The following is a 23,685-nucleotide window of genomic DNA, read 5'->3' as shown; positions in this document are numbered from 1 at the left end:
GTCCAAACATCTGGAGCAGGGGACTGGATGCACATGGCACAACCTTTGAGTGGGCTACGAAATGATTAAAAATCCCAGCCCCACATGCTAAATTTCAAAATATCTAAGCCCAACTATGCAGTAAAAATCAAACTCCACTCCCCCTACACTATGGCCTAAGATGTAATGGTGCTGCACCCATTTTTCAGAGACAAAACGGGCGTCTAAGCATCCAGTGTGGCAGACGGGGTGTGTGCACTCATTATGAGCCGGAGTGTGCTGCCCCATTTCCCTAGCCAGCGATTCGATCGCCCTTCCTAGCCACTGTGTCAGGCTGAACCAGACTGGGTCATAACCGTGGTGTTCTATTTGACCCTGAGCTGAACTTCCGACCCCATATCCCCTCGATCTCAAAGACTGCCTACTTCCACCTCCGTAATATCGCCTGTCACCGTCCCTGCCTCTGCTCATCTGCTGCTGAAACACTCTTCCATGCTTTTATTACCTTCAGACTCGTCCATTCCAAAGCTCTACTGGCCGGCCTCCCATCTTCCACCCTCCATAAACTTAAGCTCATCCAAAACTGTGCTGCCCGTATGCTAATTCGTAGCAAGTCCTCTTTTCCCAATCACCCTGTGCTCGCTGACTTACATTGGCTCCCAGTCCAGCAACAACTCAGTTTTAAAATTCTCATCCTCATGTTCAAATCACTCCCAGGCGTCGCTCCTCCCTATCCCTGTAACGTCCTACAACCCTCTGAGAACTTAATTAGAGGAAATTTTGGTTTATGCCAGACAAGCAGTTTGACAACACGGTGGTTTCGCATTGTAAAAAGCTGATAGCTCACTCTGAGTTCATTAAGTGTCCACATTGCTATTTCTGATGATCACCTACCTCTGGCAGGATCAGTAATTGGGCAGTAGCCCAAGGTGTCCTGATTTATGAAAGGCGCTTAGAAAGTATGGTCTTTTCTTCCTGAGATTGTCCTTATGTGGGATTTGAATTTGGTTCTGAGCTAATTAATATCAGGAGCCTTTGAACCCAATGTTTCTTCTGCGTGTAAGGTTTTGCATTAAAAATAATTACTTTGCTGGCTCTCAACTCAGCAGAGAAAGTTAGTTTGTTAAATACATTGTTGATGGGCTCATCTTCTCCTGTCTGGCATGCAAATTTTTTTAATTCATTCTCTGCATATGGACGTCGCTAGCAATGCCAGCATTTATTGCCCATCCCTGGTTGCCCTTGAGGAGGTGGTGGTGAGCCTTCATCTTAAACCGCTGTTGTCCATGTGGTGAAAGTACTCCTAAAATGCTGTTAGGTAGGGAGTTCCGTGACTTTGACCCAGCGACAAGGAAGGAACGGCAATATATGTCCAAGTCAGGATGGTATGTGAGTTGGAGGGGAACTTGGAGGTGATGGTGTTCCCATGCACCTCCTGCGCATGTCCTTCCAGGTGAAGGAGTTCGCGGGTTTGGGAGGTGCTGACAAAGAAGCCCTGACGAGTTGCTGCAATGCAACCTGTAGATAGGACACACGGTAGCCATGGTGTGCCAGTGGTGGAGGGTGTGGATGTTTAAGTTGCTGGATGGACTGCCAATCAAGCAGACTACTTTGTCCTGGTTAGTGTCAAGCTTCTTGTGTTGCAGCTGCATCAATCTAGGCAAGTGTAGAGAATTCCATCACACTCCTGACTTGTGCTTTGTAGGTGGTGGAGAGGCTTCAGGGAGTCAGAAGCTGAGCCACTTGCTGCAGAATACCCAGCCTCTGACCTGCTCTAGTAGCCAAGGCATTTATGTGGCTGGTCTAATTGAGTTTCTGGCCAGGATGTTGCTGGTGGAGGATGGTGATAATGCCATTGAATGTCAAGGGGAGGTGGTTAGACTCTCTCTTGTTGGAGAAGGTCATTGCCTTGCATTCGTGTGGTGTGAACATTGTCCAGGTCTTGCTTCATGCGGGCATGAACTGCTTCATTATCTGAGGAATTGCAAATGGAGCTGAACACTATGCAATCATCAGTCAGCAGACCCTCTTCTGACTTATGATGGAAGGAAGGCCATTGATGCAGCAGCTGAAGGTGGTTGGCCCTAGGACGAAGACCTGAGGAACTCCTGCAGCGATGTCCTGGGGCTGAGACGATTGGCCTCCACGACCACAACCATCTTCCTTTGTGCTAGGTATAACTTCAGTCACTGGAGAGTTTTCCCCTGACTCCGAAAGAGGGAGTCCTCCCTGTGGCAGTCCTCAGGCCGAATACATTTTTGTGCCAAATTTTTTTATGAATTTCACTTCCCTCATAAAATCATTGTGCCACCATTCTATTCATTGCCTCTTGTTTCTTCCATTGAAAAGAAATATCATTAACTTTTAAATTCAGGCAGTTGTTTTGTTTCCTTTTGGAACATAACTTTAGGTAAACTACTACTAAAGCAAATTTAGGATATTAAATAATGGAGTTCATAACTCTGGTATTCTTCCTGGCAGGACAGCACCCACCAAGGAAATTTAGAGCTTACCCTGCTTGTGCAGTGGTAACTTTTTTAAATTAAGTCATGGGATGTGGGCATCGCTGGCAAGGCCAGCATTTATTGCCCATCCCTAATTGCCCTTGAGAAGGTGGTGGTGAGCTGTCTTCTTGAACCGCTGCAGTCTGTGTGGTGAAGGTTCTCCCACAGTGCTGTTTGATAGGGAGTTCCCGGATTTTGACCCAGTGACGATGAAGGAACGGTGATATATTTCCAAGTCGGGATGGTGTGTGACTTGGAGGGGAACGTGCAGGTGGTGGTGTTCCCGTGCGCCTGCTGCCCTTGTTCTTCTAGGTGGTAGAGGTCACGGATTTGGGAAGTGCTGTCGAAGAAACCTTGGCGAATTGCTGCAGTGAATCTTGTAGATGGTACACACTGCAGCCACAGTGCGCCGGTGGTGGAGGGAGATGAATGTTTAAGGTGGTAGATGGGGTGCCAATCAAGCGGGCTGCTTTGTCCTGGATGGTGTCGAGCTTCTTGAGTGTTGTTCGAGTTGCACTCATCCAGGCAAGTGGAGAGTATTCCATCACACTCCTGATTTGTGACTTGTAGATGGTGGAAAGGCTTTGGGGAGTCAGGAGGTGAGTCACTTGCCGCAGAATGCCCAGCCTCTGACCCGCTCTTGTAGCCACTGTATTTATATGGCTGGTCTACTTTAGTTTCTGGTGAATGGTGACCTCCAGGATGTTGATGGTGAGGAATTTGGCGATGGTAATGCTGTTGAATGTCAAGGGGAGGTGGTTAGACACTCTCTTGTTGGAGGTGGTCATTGCCTGGCACTTGTCTGGTGCGAATGTTACTTGCCACTTATCAGCCCAAGCCTGGATGTTGTTCAGGTCTTGCTGCATGCGGGCACGGACTGCTTCATTATCTGAGGGGTCGCAAATGGAACTGAACACTGTGCAATCATCAGCAAATATCCCCACTTCTGACCTTATGATGGAGGGAAGGTCATTGATGAAGCAGCTGAAGATGGTTGGACCTAGAACACTGCCCTGAGGAACTCCTGCAGGGATGTCCTGGGGCTGAGATGATTGGCCTCCAACAACCACTACCATCTTCCTCTGTGCTAGGTATGTGCAAAGATGTTTTATAAATACATTAAGAGCAAAATGATAACTAAGGAAAGAGTAGGGCCTATTAGAGACCAAAAAGGTAAACTATGTGTGGAGGTGAAAGATATGGGTATGGTTCCTAATGAATACTTTGCATCTGTCTTCACAAAGGAGAGGGATGATACAAGGATTGAAGTTAAGGACGAGGAGTGTGAAATATTGGATGGGATAAATATAGTGAGACAGGAAGTATTAAGGGGATTAGCATCTTTGAAAGTGGATAAATCACCAGGGCCGGATGAAATGTATCCCAGGCTGTTAAAAGAAGCCAGGGAGGAAATAGCGGAGACTTTAACAATCTTTTTCCAAACTTCACTGGATACAGACGTAGTGCCAGAGGATTGGAGGACTGCTAACATTGTACCGTTGTTTAAAAAGGGAGTGAAGGATAGACCGAGTAATTACAGGCCAGTCAGCCTAACCTCGGTTGCGGGCAAATTATTGGAATCAATTCTGAGGGATAGGATAAACTGTCACTTAGAAAGGCACGGACAATCAAGGACAGTCAGCATGGATTTGTTAAGGGGAGGTTGTGTCTGACTAACTTGATTGAATTTTTCGAGGAGGTGACAAGGAGCATTGATGAGGTTAGCGCAATTGATGTCGTCTACATGGATTTTAGCAAGGCTTTTGACAAGGTCCCACATGGCAGATTGGTCAAAAAAGTAAAGGCCCATGGGATCCAAGGGAATGTGGCAAATTGGTACAACGTCCTTTGCTTTTTGTGGTATACATTAACGATTTGGACTTAAGCGAAGGAGGCATGATTGAGCATTTTGCGGATGACACAAAGATAGGCCGTGTGGTTGATAGTGAGGAGGAAAGCTGTAGACTGCAGGAAGATATCAATGGACTGGTCAGATGGGCAGAAAAGTGGCAAATGGAGTTCAATCCGGAGAAGTGTGAGGTAATGCATTTGGGGAGAGCAAACAAGGCAAGGGAATACACAATAAATGGGAGGATACTGAAAGGTGTAGAGGAAGTGAGGGACCTTGGAGTGCATGTCCACAGATCCCTGAAAGTAGCAAGACAGGTAGATAAGGTGGTTAAGAAGGCATATGGAATGCTTTCCTTTATTAGCCGAGGCATAAAAGCTGTTATGCTGGAACTGTATAAAACACTAGTTAGACCACAGCTTGAGTACTGCGCACAGTTCTGGTCACCACATTACAGGAAGGATGTAATTGCACTAGAGAGGGTGCTGAGGAGATTTACGAGAATGTTGCCAGGACTGAAGAATTTTAGCTTTGATGACAGATTGGATAGGCTGGGGTTGTTTTCCTTGGAACATAGGAGGCTGAGGGATAATTTTGATTGAGGTGTACAAAATTATGAGGGGCCTAGATAGAGTGGCTAGGAAGGACCTATTTCCCTTAATGGAGGGGTCAATAACCAGGGGGGATAGATTTAAAGTGATTGGTAGAAGGATTAGAGCGAAAATGAGGAAACATTTTTTCACTCAGACGGTGGTGGGGGTCTGGAACTCACTGCCTGAGAGGATGGTAGAGGCAGAAACCCTCAATTCGTTTTTAAAAATACCTGGATGTGCACTTGAAGAGCCGTGACGTGCAGGGCTACGGACCAAATGCGGGAAAGTCGGATTAGGCTGGGTGGCTCGTTTCTCAGCCGTCGCGGACACGATGGGCCGAATGGCCTCCTTCTGTGCCGTAAATTTTCTATGATTCTATTATGACTCCAGCCACTGGAGAGCTTTTCCCCGATTCCCATTGACTTCAATTTTACTAGGGCTCCTTAGAGTCATAGAGTCATACAGCACGGATAGAGGCCCTTCGGCCCATCGTGTCCGCGCCGGCCATCAAGCCCTGTCTACTCTAATCCCATATTCCAGCATTTGGTCCGTAGCCTTGTATGCTATGGCATTTCAAGTGCTCATCCAAATGCTTCTTGAATGTTGTGAGGGTTCCTGCCTCCACAACCCTTTCAGGCAGTGAGTTCCAGACTCCAACCACCCTCTGGGTGAAAAAGTTCTTTCTCAAATCCCCTCTAAACCTCCCGCCTTTTACCTTGAATCTATGTCCCCTTGTTATAGAACCCTCAACGAAGGGAAAAAGCTCCTTAGTATCCATCCTATCTGTGCCCCTCATAATTTTGTACACCTCAATCATGTCCCCCCTCAGCCTCCTCTGCTCCAAGGAAAACAAACCCAATCTTCCCAGTCTCTCCCTTGATGCCACACTCTGTCAAATGCTGCCTTGATGTCAAAGGCAGTCACTCGCACCTCACCTCCTGGAATTCAGCTCTGTATCCATGTTTGGACCAAGGCTGTAATGAGGTCTGGAGCCAAGTGGTCCTGGCGGAACCCAAACAGTGTATTGGTGAGTAAGTGCGCTCAATAGCACTGTCGATGACACCTTCTGTCACTTTGCTGAAGATTGAGAGTAGACTGATGGGGCGTTAGTTGGCCGGATTGGATTTATCCTGCTTTATGTGGACAAGGGCATACTTGGGCAATTTTCCACTTTGTTGGATAGATGTCAGTGTTGTAGCTGTACAGGAACAGCTTGGCTCGAGGCACAGCTAGTTCTGTAGCAGAGTCTTCAGCACTACAGCCGGGATGTTGTTGTGGCCCATAGCCTTTGCTGTATCCAGTGCACTCGGCCATTTCTTGATATCACGTGGAGTGAATCGAATTGGCTGAAGACTGGTTTCTGTGATGGTGGGGATCTCGGTAGGAGGCCGAGATGGATCATCCGCTCGGCACTTCTGGCTGAAGATGGTTGCAAACACTTCAGCCTTGTCTTTTGCACTCACGTTCTGGGCTCTGCCATCATTGAGGATGGGGATGTTCATGGAGCCTCTTCCTCCCGTTAGTTGTTTAATTGTCCACCACCATTCACGACTGGATGTGGCAGGACTGCCGAGCTTTGATCTGATCCGTTGGTTGTGGGATCGCTTAGCTCTGTTTATAGCACGCTGCTTCTGCTGTTTAGCATGCATATAGTCTTGTGTTGTAGCTTCACCAGGTTGGTCCCTCATATTTAGGTACACCTGGTGCTGCTCCTGGCATGCTCTTTTACACTCCTCATTGAACCAGGGTTGATCCCCTGGCTTGTTTGTAATGGTAGAGTGAGGGATATGCCAGGCCATGAGGTTACAGATTGTGCTGGAATACAATTCTGCTGCTGCTGATGGCCCACAGCGCCTCATGGATGCCCAGTTTTGAGCTGCTAGATCTGTTCTAAATCTATCCCATTTAACACGATGGTGGTGCCACACAACAGATGTCCTCAGTGTGAAGACGGGACTTGTCTCCACAAGGACTGTGCGGTGGTCACTCCTACCAATACTGTCATGGACAGAAGCATCTGTGACAGGTAGATTGGTGAGGACGAGGTCAAGTAGGTTTTCCCCTCATGTTGGTTCTCTCACCACCTGCCGCAGGCCCAGTCTGGCAGCTATGTCTTTCAGGACTCAGCCAGCTCGGTCAGTAGTGGTGCTGCTGAGCCACTGTTGGTGATGGACATTGAAGTCCCCCACCCAGAGTATATTCTGTGCCCTTGCTACCCTCAGTGCTTCCTCCAAGTGGTGCTCAACTTGGAGGAGTTCTGATTCTTGTGCCAACATGTCTGGGTTCTTGTGAAACCATCTATAAGGCATTGACCTGGAGCAGTTTGCACACTTTCACTAAATGTTACTGTCCTGGCATGACAACTCAGGATGACTGTAGCTTTTGCACTGTAATGCTCCAAAGCAGCCTGAAGGTGTTGATGCTCAGGGTTTCACTACCAGTTTTTGTATTATTTTTGTTATCCTCCTATATGTTTAAGGAGGTTGAATAAATGTGTACCATTGTTAATTACTTATCTTAGCTATAGTTTCTCTCATTCTTTGTAAGTTTTACCTGTGCATATAAAGTTCTCTCTGCTATTCATTTATCTTGCTAACCTGGCATAATTTCAAGACATTCTTCTGTTTACTGCATTAAGTTTGTGTTATTATTTGAGGTTTCAAAGCTGTATTCAGAGACCTACGGGTGTGGTTTAGATTCGGGCCTTATATGCAATACAGTTAAGGAACAGACGGGACTTGAACTTCTTAGAGGAATGTCTTGAAAAAGAAAAACATGAAAGGGTATGGAGACAGGGCAGGAGAATGGGACTATGTGGGTAGCTCTTTCAGAGAGCTGGCATGGTGTACTGGGCTGAATAGCCATCTTTTGTGCTGTAAAATTCTATGATTCCAAAGGAATAAGGTACCCAGGTAATTTTTGTTTGTAGGATAACGCAGTATCCTATTTGTGGAAGTCGAACTTTTTTCAAAGAATGACAAAGACCATGTATATAATAGGTAATCTAGCATTTTGGACTGAAGAATCCTGAGACAGAAGTTCTCTTCGTCATTACAAACGAGGGAAAAATTCTGCCTTTGATACTTTAGTGTTGAATGTGTACCAAGTGCAGAAATAAAATACCAAAGAAAAGTCTTCTGGAAAGAAGTATATCACCATAACATATAACAGAAATTATTACATTTGCAGTACTTCATTTTAAATTGCATTATGGAAGCAGTGGGCAAGGTGAGACCAAAATCCTGCAAATAGCTTCCAAAAGGACACAAGAGTATCATGAGCACTTGGCCAGTTAAATGCATATGATAGTGCAATAATATGCAAAAGATTTATTTTTAGTTACTATTTAAAGTCTCTGCAACTATTCACACTGCAACACTATTAGTTGAGCTCTAAAATGTACTATCTCTTCTGGTGGAAATTATTACGTACTGCCTTAAACAAATTTATTTGTAATCTTTTGCAGGCTTGGTGTGTATGAAGTCTAGTACCTCTGTCGTAGAATTGGTTATGTTGCTGTGTTCGCAGGTAAGATACTTGGAAGGAATATTTCCAAAACTATGCAGCTTAACTCATATTCAAACATGAAAAATGTCAAACACCTAAAAAATCCATAAACAGAGATGATTATTAGAGTGAGTACTTTTTGAAGCATTATGATTTATATAAGTTGAAAGACAATACAGGGAAAATAGATCCAAAATAGAAGATTGAGATTTCCCACTTTTTTCCCTATTATATGCTATTTATTTTTAGGAGATTATTCTTGGACATCATATACTTTAAAACTCTCTCGTGCTCCTTTAGTTGACGGGTAGATAGCTCGTTTTCACTCTTCTCTGTTGGATCATGATGATTAATGAAGTCTGGCAGAATCCCTTTACGAACTGCCTTGTGAGTATGAGTGTAAGGAATTTTTTTGCTTGGGAAATCAAGAAGGGCTGTCACTTTACACGCTATTGCTTCTTCTCCACTAAACAATGGTTAGAAACTGAAAATCACAGCCGTTCAAATGCAGTCCTTATTGGGTCTTTTCCAGAACATACCTTGATAGATGTAAAGCACCCATTTTGCTTATGCATTATTGTGACTATCACAAGAACCTCCTGCAATGCTGCATTTGTAATGAGGGCAATGCTATTCTTTGCACATTTTCTTAGCGTAACATTTCTGCAATACAATGATGTCCAAATAATTACGTTAAATTGTATTTTTGGCTAATCATTTTGGACAATGTGAAGAGGCAGTACTCCAAAAAAAAAAATTTTCAATTATGCTAAGTCATCCATTTAAATAGAACAATACTGGCAGTTGAAACCTTTTAACATTTTGTTAGGATTCTTATGTTGAGCAGTTGAGATGTAAATAATTGGGTGGTGAATGTCACGAACATCTAATCCTGTCAAGTGGACACTAAATTGCCCATCTAACAAATACAGCCCTTGCATAAACAAATGATATTGCCCTGGCATAAAGATTTTCAAAATGTATGTCACATAATTGATACATTTGATTATTTTGGTATTGTGGCACCTAATAATGCATACACATTTTAACGTATGTTTTACAAGACTATGTATATTCTTTTGAAATATTACAAAAATAAATTGGCTATCTAGAGCATATTAAAAATTATAATGTACACACACCCACAAAACAATTGGAGATCCAAATCTGAGAAATAGCAATGACGCAATTAGCATTTCTAGGAACCCTCTGTAACACACTGTTTTGAATATACTGCTGTTTTCATTTGAGTTGATTTTTACAAGATATAAATTATTTATATCCTTAAGCAGCGATGGTACATTATTAAAACAGAATGGAAGCCATTACAGTTGAAAAATCTGCACTGAATGTCAAGCTGCTGAGAATTATTTTTGCCGTGCGGATCTTACTGACTCCTTGCAGAATTTTGTAAAATGTACATTTATGCACCAAATGTCCAGCTGGTAGAAGTGTTTTATGCCCTTTTACAATACCAACACTATTACATAAAATCTCTTGAGTCTACATGAATCATTGTTAATAAGTGAACAGAAGAGGAAATATTAACTGCGTAACTTTCTTGTGTTCAAATTTCTGATATCTTCTTGTTTGATGCCAAAAGTAGAAGTCTCCTTTCCATAAATGATCAAATTGATTCCTTACCAAATGGTTTAGAAATCACAGCTTCCTTACTTCACAAGTCAGATGTTAAAAGATCAAAGCTATTTTGCAAAATTAAATAACTATACCAGACATGTTCACATACCTGCTGTTACGAGTCCTGAATATATATTTCAGTATTCATCAGCTTGATTCACGTAAGGAAGCCATTAGATGCAAGTCAACTTTTTTTTCTTTTCCCCTGGTATGAGTGATTGCTGAACAGAGAGGAAAGAACTGTGTTGGCATGAATCCTCTGCGGAATTAAGACATCAAAAATCTCCTGCAGGGCACTTGTGATTTTATGATCTCAAGCTTTAGTCCAAATTTCAAGGGAAACTCCTTGAGGTCCATTATGGCCCTTGAGCAGCAAAACATGGCATTTATGGAGAGCTTTGTAGCCGTTAAAGTGAGGTTTTATGAACAAGTTGGTGTTAAAAGAGCTTCTACTGCAACCCCTGCACTTTACTGCATTGTACCGGAAAGCAACACAACATGTGGATATTGTCTCCTAATGATTCCATCATCTAATAATGAGACTAGCTTTACTCATTTCTTGGCTCCAGGAATTCCTACCATTAAGGACCCAGGAGATGAAACTTTGCCTCAAATATTGATTAGGACTAAGAGTTTGAAATTTGAGCTCTCTTCCTGTGTCCTTCACAAAGCTTTTTGGTACAAATCTAAACCTGACTGCTGATGAGAATGCAGTCTAAAATTACAAATGCATCAATGTAAGTCAAGTAGATGTTGCAGCTATGTCACAGAGGAAACCATTTTGATTTATTCATTCTTCATTTGCTTTGGAAAATCATGTTAGGTTTGTTTACTTTTTCCTTTTAACTGAAATAATTCTGTTTAAACTGTTGAAGATCATTCTTTTAAGGAAACTGAATATAGTGTGTTTCCTCTTAATTTGCCTTATCAAATTTGCACTTTTCAAGTTTTTTTAATATCAGAAATCTCATGTTAACAACTTCAGATTAGCAGATTGTCAGTTTTTTTAAATTTGTGCTGCTGATCAAAACATTAACTGCCAGAGGCTCAAGTCTAAGGTATGTTCTAAATTTACATGAGGTTTCGGATTGCAAACGTTTGAAAGTACATGTCATGCCTAATTCAATTCAGATGGCCAGGCTTTCAGACTATGAACGATTGCAATCAGGTTTCCTCCACAGGGCTATTTCAGTGCTTTACTGCAAAGTATATATCTTTTTTACATCCACTTGATGCAATTGTCAGAAGGTTTAAAACTGAATTATACTTTTACCAGCAATCTATTTGTTGAGTCCAGATCAATTTCAAAGAGACAAATTTTTCCAGCTAGTCACACAGCCATATCTAAAAGTAGAACCACCAGGATTCTTATTTTATAAAAATTGTTGGCAAAAATTATTGAAAATTTTCAATTGGCGATTATTTGGAGTAGAGTTTCTGCTTTGGGTACAGCTGGGAAATTGTGTCCAAAATGCGCCCGAAATTGCACTGGTTACAGATCAAGTTTCTGATAAAATTCATTTACATAATGACAAACCTAATATTTTCCATGAACCAGCACAACCGGACAGCATAATAGAACGTAATTGTTTCTTTTTTATCTTTCCATTAAAAAGTATTCCTTGATGCGCCTAGGTAAATGAGCACAATTTGAAGAGCCTTCCCAAACCAGTACAATCATCAGAATCTTGCAATTTCGATCTGGGAGTGTGGCCAGTTTTGTGGGCGGGGCTTGATCCGGTCAAATTGAATCTTAATCCAGCAGCAAAGATCAAGGAAAACACGAATATTGGGCGTTACTCACTTACATTTAATATTCTCCGATCTTTTGCGTTGGTCTGACTGATTATGCCTGGATTGCGATGATATTACTGGCTTAAACAAGCGGCCCTTATCTTTATTACATACTTTGATGTAAGCCAAAAAGAGACTGATTTAACAGAAACAACTTGCTTTTTTTGTTAATTTGGATTGTCCACAGTTGTTAAAAAAAAACTCACAGACATGAGAATTGTGGAAGAGTTCAGGAACATATGCATCTCAAAGATTGCATTATGAGTGGCAGTTAGCCATAAAAGTGCAAACCTATCTATCAATAAAAGGAGCATTCTAGTTTTCCATATCATAACTCAAAGGAATACAAAATGAGTTTTTCAGTTTTAGTTTTCTTAACACAATTTTAATAATATGAACACTCCATTTTCAGCTTAGCTTGGGAACATAAACTTGGGAATATAATAAAATATAAGAGCAGGGAGGTTATGCTAGAACTGTATAAAACACTAGTTAAGCCACAGCTCGAGTATTGCGTACAGTTGTGGTCACCACATTACAGGAAGGATGTAATTGCACTAGAGAGGGTACAGAGGATCAGGAGAATTTTAGTTATGAGGAAAGATTGGCTGGGATTGTTTTCTTTGGAACAGAGGAGGCTGAGGGGAGATTTAATTGAGGTATATAAAATTATGAGGGGCCTAGATAGAGTGGCTAGGAAGGACCTATTTCCCACAGCAGAGAGGTCAATAACCAGGGGGCATAGATTTAAAGTAATTAGTAGAAAAATTAGAGGGGAGTTGAGGAGAAAACTTTTTTACCCAGAGGGTGGTGGGGGTCTGGAACTCACTGCCTGAAAGGCTAGTAGAGGCAGAAACCCTTATCACATTTAAAAAGTACTTGGATATGTACTTGAAGTGCCGTAACCTACAAGGCTATGGACCAAGAGCTGGAAAGTGGGATTAGGCTGGATAGCTCTTTTTCGGCTGGCACAGACACGATGGGTGGAATGGCCTCCTTCTGTGCTGTAAATTTCTATGATATACAAAGTTTACTTAACCATCTAACCTAATTTAAATCTTTAAGTATGTTTTCCCCAAATTCCACCAACCCCCCCATCCCTGCCAAATGCAACAAATCTTGTTGGTGTATGGTTCCATAGGTACAAGCAGCCCTTCGATATCTCACCCATGTGCCAGTTCTTCATTTGTGAGCCTTGGCAGCGAGTCTCAGTAGGCTATTTGACCACAGAGGACTTGGCGGCCAAGGCTAATTATATTCCCACCTGATGTCCACACACGTACTTTTACAATAGGAGTCACTGGGCAACAGTCAAGACCTTGCCTGATTTCCCTCCCCTCCCCTGTAGCCCAGGACCACTGAGATCAATTGTAGCTCCCCATCTCCTACCTAAGCTAAGATCAGCAAACGCAGCACAAATTGGTAATTGAATATAGGACCTTCCAGTCTCTATGGGTTAGTCCTGCACCAGGCAGGGCCTTTACCCACTAGGTCATATGGGGATTTTTTTTTATTGTAACATTTCATGAAATAACATCTCTTTCACAGCTTAGAAGTATTTCACAGCTGTATAGTTCAATAAACTAGACTCTGAAAAGTAAAGAAAACCACTTTTAGAATTTAATTTTTTTTAATGTTGAAATTGTTGGATAGAAGTGAAACCAAGAGTTTGTATCTGGCCAGAACAGAGATGATTTGATATTTTCTTGACAAGATCTGTACCTGATTACTGCTGTTGAGTTCTCTACAGTCTGAGCCAATATCTGTCACAGCTGTGGAATTGTGTTTATTGAAGACTGTTATAATGGGCCAGGCCTGTGTTTCCTTTTTTAAATATGTCTCTTTACCCCCTCCCCCACCAAATTTATTTTTCTCTATTTTAATTTTGTTTCTAAGGAAATTTTGTTCCCATAGAAAATGTGCAGTGTGTGGTTAGTGTTTATTAGTTCCAAATTTTATGAAGGTTCATCGAAAGCACATGTATGAAACGGTGGAAATTTGTCTCCTAGGAGTCTTTCAGTTTTATTTTAAGAAGACTTGTCAGCTGTCACTTAGGGTTGCATGGCACACATCTGTCATTGAGGATCAGTAAACAGTGTCAGATCTTGTTTTGAGAAACTCAATCGCATTTTGCTGTTCATGCACTCTGACAAAACATCTGTTAATTATGCATACTTAATACATTTATGTTGCTGTATGCATTGTCTCTGTTCATAAACATATTAAACACTTTTTATATGTTGTGAAGGACAACTTGACCCTGCAGTGTGGCCTTGGTATAATCTGGATACCATGTACTGCACCAAGCTGTTTAGTAAGAGTGTTATAGTGTCTCTTTTACATTGATGTGAAGACGTTTTGGCTGTCCATCAATACAAAGTGACTATAAACTTATTCTTCAGTCTTTTTGAGAAAATGGACGATGCCACCTGGATTCACAACATTAAATATTAGTTGGGAGTAGAACTCTGTGTGCATAAAGATCCTTTGTTGCTAAATTTGATGCGCGATGCTGTCAGCGGTATAACTTGGTCTGCTAACAGAGCATCATGCCCTACAGGTAACAGTCTTAGACCATGACTAAGACTTAGACCGCAGTCATGGTTAACTGGAAATTCAATTTGTTGTTTTCATGCACACATAATTCTCTAGAAATACAATTGATTTAGTTAGAAAATTTATAGTAATTTGTACAGTGTTGTTTCCTATTGAAATATTATGTAATTGTTGGTAGCTACTTTATTACTTATGTATTTACATGCTAAAAGTTTGCATGTTACAATGTCCTTGTCCTCAGCAAACACTACTCTCTCCCATCCGGGTCTTTCCTCGGTGTGGCCTCTCTCTTCACTCCCTCAAGTCCAAGAGGCACAGACTTGAGTGTATCTGGTGCACAACTGTTTCAGCCATCAATCACCAGATCTGGCTGGACCATGTCACATGCTATCGAGCCTCACTCTCCTCTTTAAAAAGGGTCATCCGGGAGAGCAAAGATAACCCCTGGCTGCTTTTCTCCACCAACAACCATCTCCTTAAACTCTCATCTCCAACAACAAGAGCAAGAAGGTCATGGGCTTCTTTGTCACTAAGATTGAGACCATCCATTCAGTTGCCTATGCTGCTTCCCCCCTTTTCCTTACCCACTATGCCAAACCTGCCCCCTGACTCCACCCGCCCTAGCCTTAAACGGGCATCATCTCTGAGCTCCTGTTGTCATGACTCCACTTCCTGCTGCCTTGACCCCAAAACACTAAACTGCTGACCACCCAACTTCTGTTTCTAGCTCCATGTTAATTGTAAACGGGTACTGTCCCCCTCACGTTCAAAACCATCATCACTCCCTTCTCAAAAAAATAACCCTCAACCCTTGGTCTTGCGAACTGCCACCCCACCTTTAATCTGTTTTTCCTCTCCAAGGTCCTTAAGTGTGCTGTCACCTCTCAAATCTGTGCCTATCTTTCTTGCAGCTACCATGTTTGAATCGCTTCAGTTAGGCTTCTGCCACTACCACAGCACCAAAATGGCCCTAACCAGATGACATCCTCTGTAACTGTAACTGTGATCCATTATCCCTCCTGATCCTTCTCAACTTGTCAACAGGCTTTGGATGATCGACCACAGCGTACTCCTCTAATGTCTGTCCTCCGTTGACCAGCTGAGTGGGACTGCTCTTGCTCGGTTCCACTATTACCTATCTGATCTCCACTGCCTCTGTGTTGTCAGACTGTTTGTCCAACATCAAGTCTTGGCGGAGCTGCAGTTTCCTACAGCGAATTGTTGGGAGCACGAAGTCATTGTCTTGGGCCCCACCACAAACTCCTTACTCTTGCCACCAATTGCATTCCCCTCCTGGCCAATCCTATCCCGCACCTATTCAGCTCATCTATTACCCCTGTCCTCATTGACCTATGTTGGCGCCCTGTCCCCCATGCATCAAATTTAAAATTATTATCCTTGTGTTTAAATCGCTTCATGGCTTAACCCCACCCTATTTCTATAACCTCCTCCAACCCTACAGCCCTTTATTTCTCTGACTTGCCCCCCCCCCCCCACTTTCATCCCACCGTTGTCAGCCATGCTTTCAGCTGCCAGAACTAGAACCCATACTCTGGAATACTTCTGCATTGTGGGTCATTTTTCTATGTTAAAGACGCTATATAAATGCAAGTTGTTGTTGTTAAACTCGGGAACTAAATAAGTTATTTTTGTTATAGTTGCAAAAGATTGACTTCTATCTGAACAATTAATTAGGCCATTTTGATACGTACAAAGCTAATTATGCTAAAAGTAATTTTGGATTAATATTTGGTACTTGTAATATATCTAAATATTTTTCAAACTGTGAATGTGTCACACATTTTTTTTTACTCCAAATCAATTTGTCTAATTAACCTGCTCATTTTGTGGATACTGTTATCTGAAAGACACAGATCTTGACATAGCAACATTTAACAAATTCAGATAATTAGTGTACCCAGTGTTCAAACACATTAAGATAACAAAAATGGGGGGAAGAAAAGCAGTCCACTTCAAATAATATGCAAACTAACCCTGTGTAGGAGCACATTTTAAACACGCATTGCATAATTATTTCATTATTTCCACCTTCAAAACATTGCCCACCTCTGCCCCTACCTCAGTTCATCTGCTGAAATCCTCATCCATGCCTTTGTCATCTCCAGATTCGACAATTCCAATGCTCGCCTGGTCAGCCTCCCACCCTCCGCTCTCCATAAACATCAACACATTCAAAACTTTGGTGCCTGTATCCTATCCAGCACAAAGTCTCATTTTCCCATCACCCCTGTCCTCGCTGACCTACATTGGCATCTGGTCAATAAATGCCTCAAATTTGATATTTCATCTTTGTGCTTGAATTCCTCCATGGCCTTGTCCCTACTTATCTTTATAAACTCCTCCACTGCTACACCTGCCATTCCTTCAAATCCAGCCTCTTGTGCATTTCCCTTTCCCTCTTCCCCCATTCACCCCACTATTGGCATCTGTGCCTTTACCGGGCTAGGCCCCACATTTTGGAATTCTCTCCCTAAATCCTACTACCTCTCCACCTCCCTCTCATTATTTAAGACCCCGTTGAAACCCACTTCTTTGACCAAGTTTTTGGACACCCCTCCTAATCTCTCATTCTTTGGCTTTGTATTAATTGACTTGCTTGTGCTTCTGTGAAGCACCTTGGGATGTTTTTTCTACATTAAAGGTGCTATTGTAAGTTTTTGCAACTAGTGCTATTGTAGTTGCAGTAATGCTATTAAGTTATTGCAACTGCTACCGTTACTGCTGCTGCTTTGTGTAACAGAACAGCTGCATTAAATGTTTTATGCTGCTTTGTTATTTTAGAGCAATTCTTTCTGCAGACTGCCTTAGATCCATGTCTTTAGCACTACTGTTAAACCTAAAAGTATGAGTACAAATCCACAAAATTTAAAAAAAAAACAAAACCTAATTTTAACTGGGGCAGCAAACTGCAGTCTGTCTTTCTTGAGCATTCAGGAGTTTGAAAAATGTTTTTTTATAAAGATGTAAATTGAAGCTGGTAGAAACTGTTCAAAACCTCTGATTATCTAAAGATATGAAAATTCAGAAATATCCGATCTGTCTTGATCAGACACTTACTTTTAGGATTATACCCAGTACAGATTTGACATAAACATTTCAAGTAGCCTTTATGAAGTGACACATTATTTGGTCTATCTTTCTAGGAATGGCAGAATTCTATTCAGAAGAATGCAGGACTTGCATTTATTGAACTCATCAATGAAGGAAGGTAACCAAGCTTTATGCTGTTTTTTAGCTGTAATGTGGGGCCCTGGAAGACACATGGTGTTCTAAAGGGAAATAGTCTTTATTTTTAACCATCTGCCAATGAATAGTTCCATTTTTGTTATGGTGAAACTATACATGGTGTATGTGAATAGTTCAGTGATTGTGGGTTTAAAACAATCTCTGCTTTATTTGCAGTATCCTAGCAACTATATCCATATACAATTTTACACAAAATGCTGAAAAATGTGCAATCAATAATGAGGTTTTTCTCATTTTATTTGTGGACAACTAATGAAACAGCAGGGAAGTTTCATATGAAGGATAAAGGGAGTTTAGCCTGTAAACCCATCTGCTACCCCATCTGTTAAAGTAGTATGTGTTGTGTATTTTACAGTAGGGACTTCATTCTCAGTACATTAAAGCAGCATCACTTGGGCACTAGGTGCTGTCCAAGGTACTGCATCAATGGCTAATAGTTTTAACCAATATATGGGTTGGCTAAGAATTGTTGACTATTATTGTTATAAATCTGATGTGACCTTCAACAGACACAGAATTTAAGTTCTTCATTCATTTAAAGGTCCTATGCTTAGAATGTATTTCTTCTGATTTGATGTGCTAAATAAATGGCATGAGAAATGGTGGGGAAAAAAGTCTAAACAGATCATGTGAAAATAAATTAATTATCTGTTGCTAAAATAAGCATCCATGACAGTGGCACAAAGTTTTTTTTAAATGCAGTGTCAGTGAACAATAGGAAGACTCTCCATAAATTTAAAATTTGTGAAGAATATACAGTTTGTAAATGTGTGTAGCAATCAGCTCTTATCAAAGTTAAATAGTAGTGAGACAAAGAACTACAACTGTTTATGTTTCCTATGTATTAAAATGTATTAGGACATGATTGACAGATCAACTGGTCTATTTATACCTGTCCTTTTTTACATTTAATATCACAAAGATTTCTGTTTTAATCTGATTTGCTTGAATAATATTTCACTGTGTGCATATTTTCAACATAGCAGTTACGGTAGAGAATTTTCAGAGAGAATGAAGGAAAAAAACTAATGATTTTTAAAAATTATTCCAACCACCAGGAAACCATATAAGTGCTAGTTATTCATCATAGATTAAGAATGTAATTGTGCAGTTGTCTGCAATTAACAGGGCATAAACAGTTGATGAATGTGCTGTGGTTAAGTGCTCTGTGGGATGGCCAGAAATTATAAACAGGATCATTTACAGGAATAAAAAAGCACCTTCATAATTAAAACAAAGCGCATTTAATGGTGTGTAAAATTACACATAATCTCTACACAGTAAGGACTGCTTTTCTCAGAATAAAGTCAGAATGAGATTAGTAAGAGGTTGTTAGAATAGTAAGAAACTTCTTAAATGATGCATGTGCATATTAGCAAATTGGACTTTTTAAAAATGAAAACAATTAGGGTATTGAAACTCAGTTTTCTAGTATGTGACATTTGATAATTTTGGTGTCTTTAGCGATTAATTGGATCTTTTCAGCTATTCGTTCTTGAAATATCCAGAAGTTGTACCATCACTCAAATTATCTACCTGGGCATTTGAAAAGAACACAGTTTAATTTTCTACTGTTTATATTGGTTTTTGTTATGTCATAAAATGCCAATTCAAGCAATGGACAGTGCTAGTCATGAAAAATATGAATTCTCTTTAATGACAGATGACTAGTTATTTTATTCAGCACTGATTTTTTAAAATTCAAAATTATAATTGAAACCTACTTCATTATCAGCAGATGAATTATGTTTTGCTTTTGTTCAGTTTTATTATCTAGTAATAACCATAACTTCTACTTTATAACATAAAGGATATGTTTGATCTGTACTGTACTAAACAATATCCTGAGTGTTATGAATGTATGGAGACAGTTGAGCTTCAGGCAGTAGTGTGCAGAATATCTGTCTATTCATCAAACAAAATAGCATTTGTCAAGCACATTAGACTAAAGGAAGACTTATGATATTCTCTTGCTCATTTTTTTTAAGGTTGCTATGCCATGCCATGAAGGACCACATAGTTAGAGTGGCTAATGAGGCAGAATTCATTCTGAACAGACAGAGGGCAGAAGATGTTCATAAGCATGCAGAATTTGAGGTAAGCTGGTTCCTGTCAACACTTCTAACTGTTTTTCCACTTGAAGTCAATAGTCACACAAGTTGTAAACTAAAGGCACAAAAGTTACCTTAGCACATGTGGCAGATTTTTAGTATTTTTTTATTTTAATAATTCAAAGCTTGTTAAAAACTTTGGTCAAAAATAGTGTATGAGTGGTGTAGCATTGCCCTTCACAAAGATCTATAAAACTTTTATGGTTTTGATGAAACCCCTTTATCAGACAGTTCAATTGGCTGTTGCCTGACAGATCTTAAACAAGTCAGATGAAACATGTTGCGATTAATGGCTAGAAATAATCCTAACATTTCAAAGGTATGACAGCTTTTATTATTTTTTATTAGTTCACATACCTTTGGCTTTGATGAATTGTTTAGCATTCTGTATATGCAGTGGTAGCCAAAAGCAGTTACAATACCAATATCTTTGGTGCTTATTAGTGTCTATCAGCTCACGAAAGGTTGGCATTTCGGGAGCAAATATTGAGTTAGTCTAAATTATGTAAAAGAGTGAAGGAGCGATTTGTCCATTGTGTGTATTGCTCTTTTAAATCAAAAGTCAAAACAAATTTTGTGACTGACTGCTGATGCCATAGCTCCTTTCCTGGATAACTGCAGATGGTTATTTGCACGGCATTAAATTATATGCTAAATTTATTTCAAATTGCAAGTCTGGAGTGGCCGTCTGTCAGTTTAATGGAACATTTATACCTTTTCTTTGCCTAATCAAAAACTAATTTTGACAAAAGCTAATAATACTGAATCCATTTGGAGTGATTCATACTTGCATGTAAACGCTATCTTCAGGCATTACATATATAAGCCAGAGAAAGCTGACCTAACTGTGCCCTCGCTATAATTTATGGCAACCAGGAACTTTGGATAGAACAAAAAGCACCATATTTCAGATGCTGGAAATCTGAAATATAAACAGAAAATGCTGGACACACTCAACAGGTCAGGCATAATCTGCGGAGAGAGAAACAGAGCTGAAACATTAACCCTATGTTTCTCTCTCCATAGGTGCTGCCTGACTTGCTGAGTGTTTCTAATATTTTCCGTGTTAACTTCAGATAGAGGTTAGGGCAGGAAGATTGTAGCTTTCCAATTCTTCCATTGGACACATTTTGTTTTTGGTTGTAAAAAGGTGTGCTGTACTAGAAGAGGTGCAGCAATGTACCAGGTTTTCATTTTAAGAACATATGTGGAGCTGCAGTGTGTTCTCAAACATAAATTTGCTGGTGTGGGTAGGAATGGGGGTGTGCCTACTTTTACTGCGCGGCAGACAGCTTGATACAGTAACTTTATTGCAACAGCTTTTTAAGAGAAATAGTCTGAATATGTTCCACACTTTTATGAATTCACATCCTCCGCCCCCAGCTGAATTTTTTTTCCAGCATATTCATCAATTTTGTCTTTGGAATCTCTGAAATAAATATAGGTGTCCTCCTTTCAGTGGAATACTATTATATGCAAAAGGTCAAGATAGACAAAAAAGTTACTTGTATCCTGACTTGCATACGAGAGGAGTGTCAAACTTGTACTGATTAAAAAAAAATTTTTTTGTTTAGCAAATTTTTGGAGGGTTGAGTGGAAATTTTGTTTTTCATTTGTTATGTGAATTACTCTTGTGTGAAATATAGGAAATAACAATGCAGTCCTAAAAGTATCCAGCATATTGTACGTTGGAAATAAAAGGCATATCCTGTTAAAACATACCAAAATTTAAATTCCTCCACTTTTCACAACAAACAATATTTTCTTTCTATAAAGAGGCACATATGATTTGCAAATGCAGTGGGAACCTGTTTAAACAAGCAACACTTACATGCAGCTCCCAGCATGCCTTTCATTGTTACTTCATTGCTCTGTACATCAGTGTTTGTGCTGAAATAATATTACATAAAATTACATAGAATCTACAGCAGAGAAAGGCCATTCGATCCAACTGGTCTATGCTGGTGATAATACTTCACACGAGTCTCCTCCCCCTCTAATTACCTCTTCCCACCATGCCCCCATATCCCTCCATTCCCTCCTCTTTCATGTATGCATTAAGCATCCCCTTAAATGCAACAATGCTATCTGCTTCAACCATTCCATGTGGCAGCGAGTTCCACATTCTCACCAATTTCTGTGTAAAGAAATTCCTCCTAAATTCTTTATTTCAGCTGTTACTGGTTAGCTTATATTCATGCCCCCTTGTTCTGGAGTCACCCACAAGTGGAAACAGTTTTTCCACAGCCACCCTGTTGAACCCTTTCATAATTTTAAAGACCTCAATCAGGTCTCCTCTTAGTCTTCTCTTTTCCTGAGAAAACAGCCTGCTCTTTCCTGAGAAAACAGCCTGCTCAATCTTTTCTGATAGTTGCATCCTCTCAATTCTGGTAACATCCTTGTAAATTTATTACTTAGTGCTGTAAGACGTTGGAATTAATTCACAATCAGTTATCTAAATTATTCATATGTACAAACAAGGCTGCTTCTCCAAAGTCCTGAGACACATCCCAGTGTATGTTGTTTCATTGTGTATATCCATAAAATTTGGCAAGTTGAAGGAAATGTGTCTTCCTACATACAGTGTATATTATCTGTAGTGAGCCATTAAAGACTTCAGTCACTTCATAGTATCACAGTAGGTACCATACAAGAGGAGGCCATTCAGCCCATCGTGCCTGTGCTGGCTCTTTGAAAGAGCTATTCATTTAGTCCCATTCCCCTGTTCTTTCCCCATAGCCCTGTAAATTTTTTCCCTTCAAGTATTTATCCAATTCCATTTTGAAAGTTACTATTCAATCTGCTGCCACCATCCTTTCAGCCAGTGCATTCCAGATCATCACAACTTGCTGCATAAAAAAATGTGCCCTCATGTCGCCTCTGGCTCTTTTGCCAATCATCTTAAATCTGTGCCCTCCGGTTACTGACCCTTCTGCCACTGGAAACAATTTCTCCTTATTCACTCTATCAAAACCGTTCCTGATTTTGAACACCCCTACCAAATCCCCCTTAACCTTCTCTGTCTTAAGGAGAACAACCCCAGCTTCTCCAGTCTCTCCACATAACTGAAGTCCCTCACCCCTGGCACCATTCTAGTACGTCTCTTCTGCACCCTCTCAAAGGTCTTGACATCCTTTCTAAAGTGCAGTGCCCAGAATTGAACATAACAACCCAACTGAGGCCTAACCAGTGTTTTACAAAGGTTTAGCATAACTTCATTGCTTTTGTACTCTATTCCTCTATTAATAAAACCCAGGATCCCATATGCTTTTTTAACTTAAATCCAAATTTCAAAAAGGAATTGAAACTCAGCAAATAACAGCCAAATGCAGATTTGGTCTGATGACTGAGATGAGGAGAAACTTCTTCACTCAGAGGGTAGTAGGTCTGTGGAATTTGCTGCCCCAGGAAGCTGTGGAAGCTACATCATTAAATAAATTTAAAACAGAAATAGACAGTTTCCTAGAAGAAGGGAATTAGGGGTTACGGGGAGCGGGCAGGAAATTGGACATGAATTTAGATTAGAGGTTAGGATCAGATCAGCCATGATCTTATTGAATGGCGGAGCAGGCTCGAGGGGCCGATTGGCCTACTCCTGCTCCTATTTCTTATGTTCTTATGTTCTATCATTTTTGTTTAAGGAAGTTGTTTGCTTGTCTTAAGCTAATCTAGTTCTAACAGATTACTACTCAGACACTGAGTTCTGATCCAGCCCAGTAACAAATATTGTGAGACTTTGCCATCTCTATTGAATTTTCTGCAGGTGTGAGTCAACTCCTCAAGTTCAGCAATCTCAGCTCTGAAGGACTAAGAGCTAAAGAAAGGAAATGTAAAAGATGATGCAAAGGTCATATTGAGATAGGCTTAGGGTGGTCCATCAGAGCATC

General features: G+C 40.6%; 1 protein-coding gene across 6 annotated transcripts in view; it reads left to right on the top strand.

The window, feature by feature from the left end:
• nbeaa (neurobeachin a) overlaps positions 1–23,685 on the top strand; it is a 637,170-nt gene that overhangs the window by 325,265 nt on the left and 288,220 nt on the right. For all 6 annotated transcript variants that reach the window (XM_067985944.1, XM_067985943.1, XM_067985942.1 and 3 more), the window contains 3 exons: positions 8,392–8,453; positions 17,585–17,649; positions 19,676–19,784. In XM_067985944.1, the coding sequence (XP_067842045.1) occupies positions 8,392–8,453; positions 17,585–17,649; positions 19,676–19,784 (236 nt within the window). The remainder of the gene's footprint in view (positions 1–8,391; positions 8,454–17,584; positions 17,650–19,675; positions 19,785–23,685) is intronic.

Source organism: Heptranchias perlo, chromosome 6, assembly GCF_035084215.1.
Source record: "Heptranchias perlo isolate sHepPer1 chromosome 6, sHepPer1.hap1, whole genome shotgun sequence".
In the NCBI taxonomy this organism is placed as follows: domain Eukaryota; kingdom Metazoa; phylum Chordata; class Chondrichthyes; order Hexanchiformes; family Hexanchidae; genus Heptranchias; species Heptranchias perlo.
This window is presented reverse-complemented; position numbering and strand designations above follow the sequence as displayed.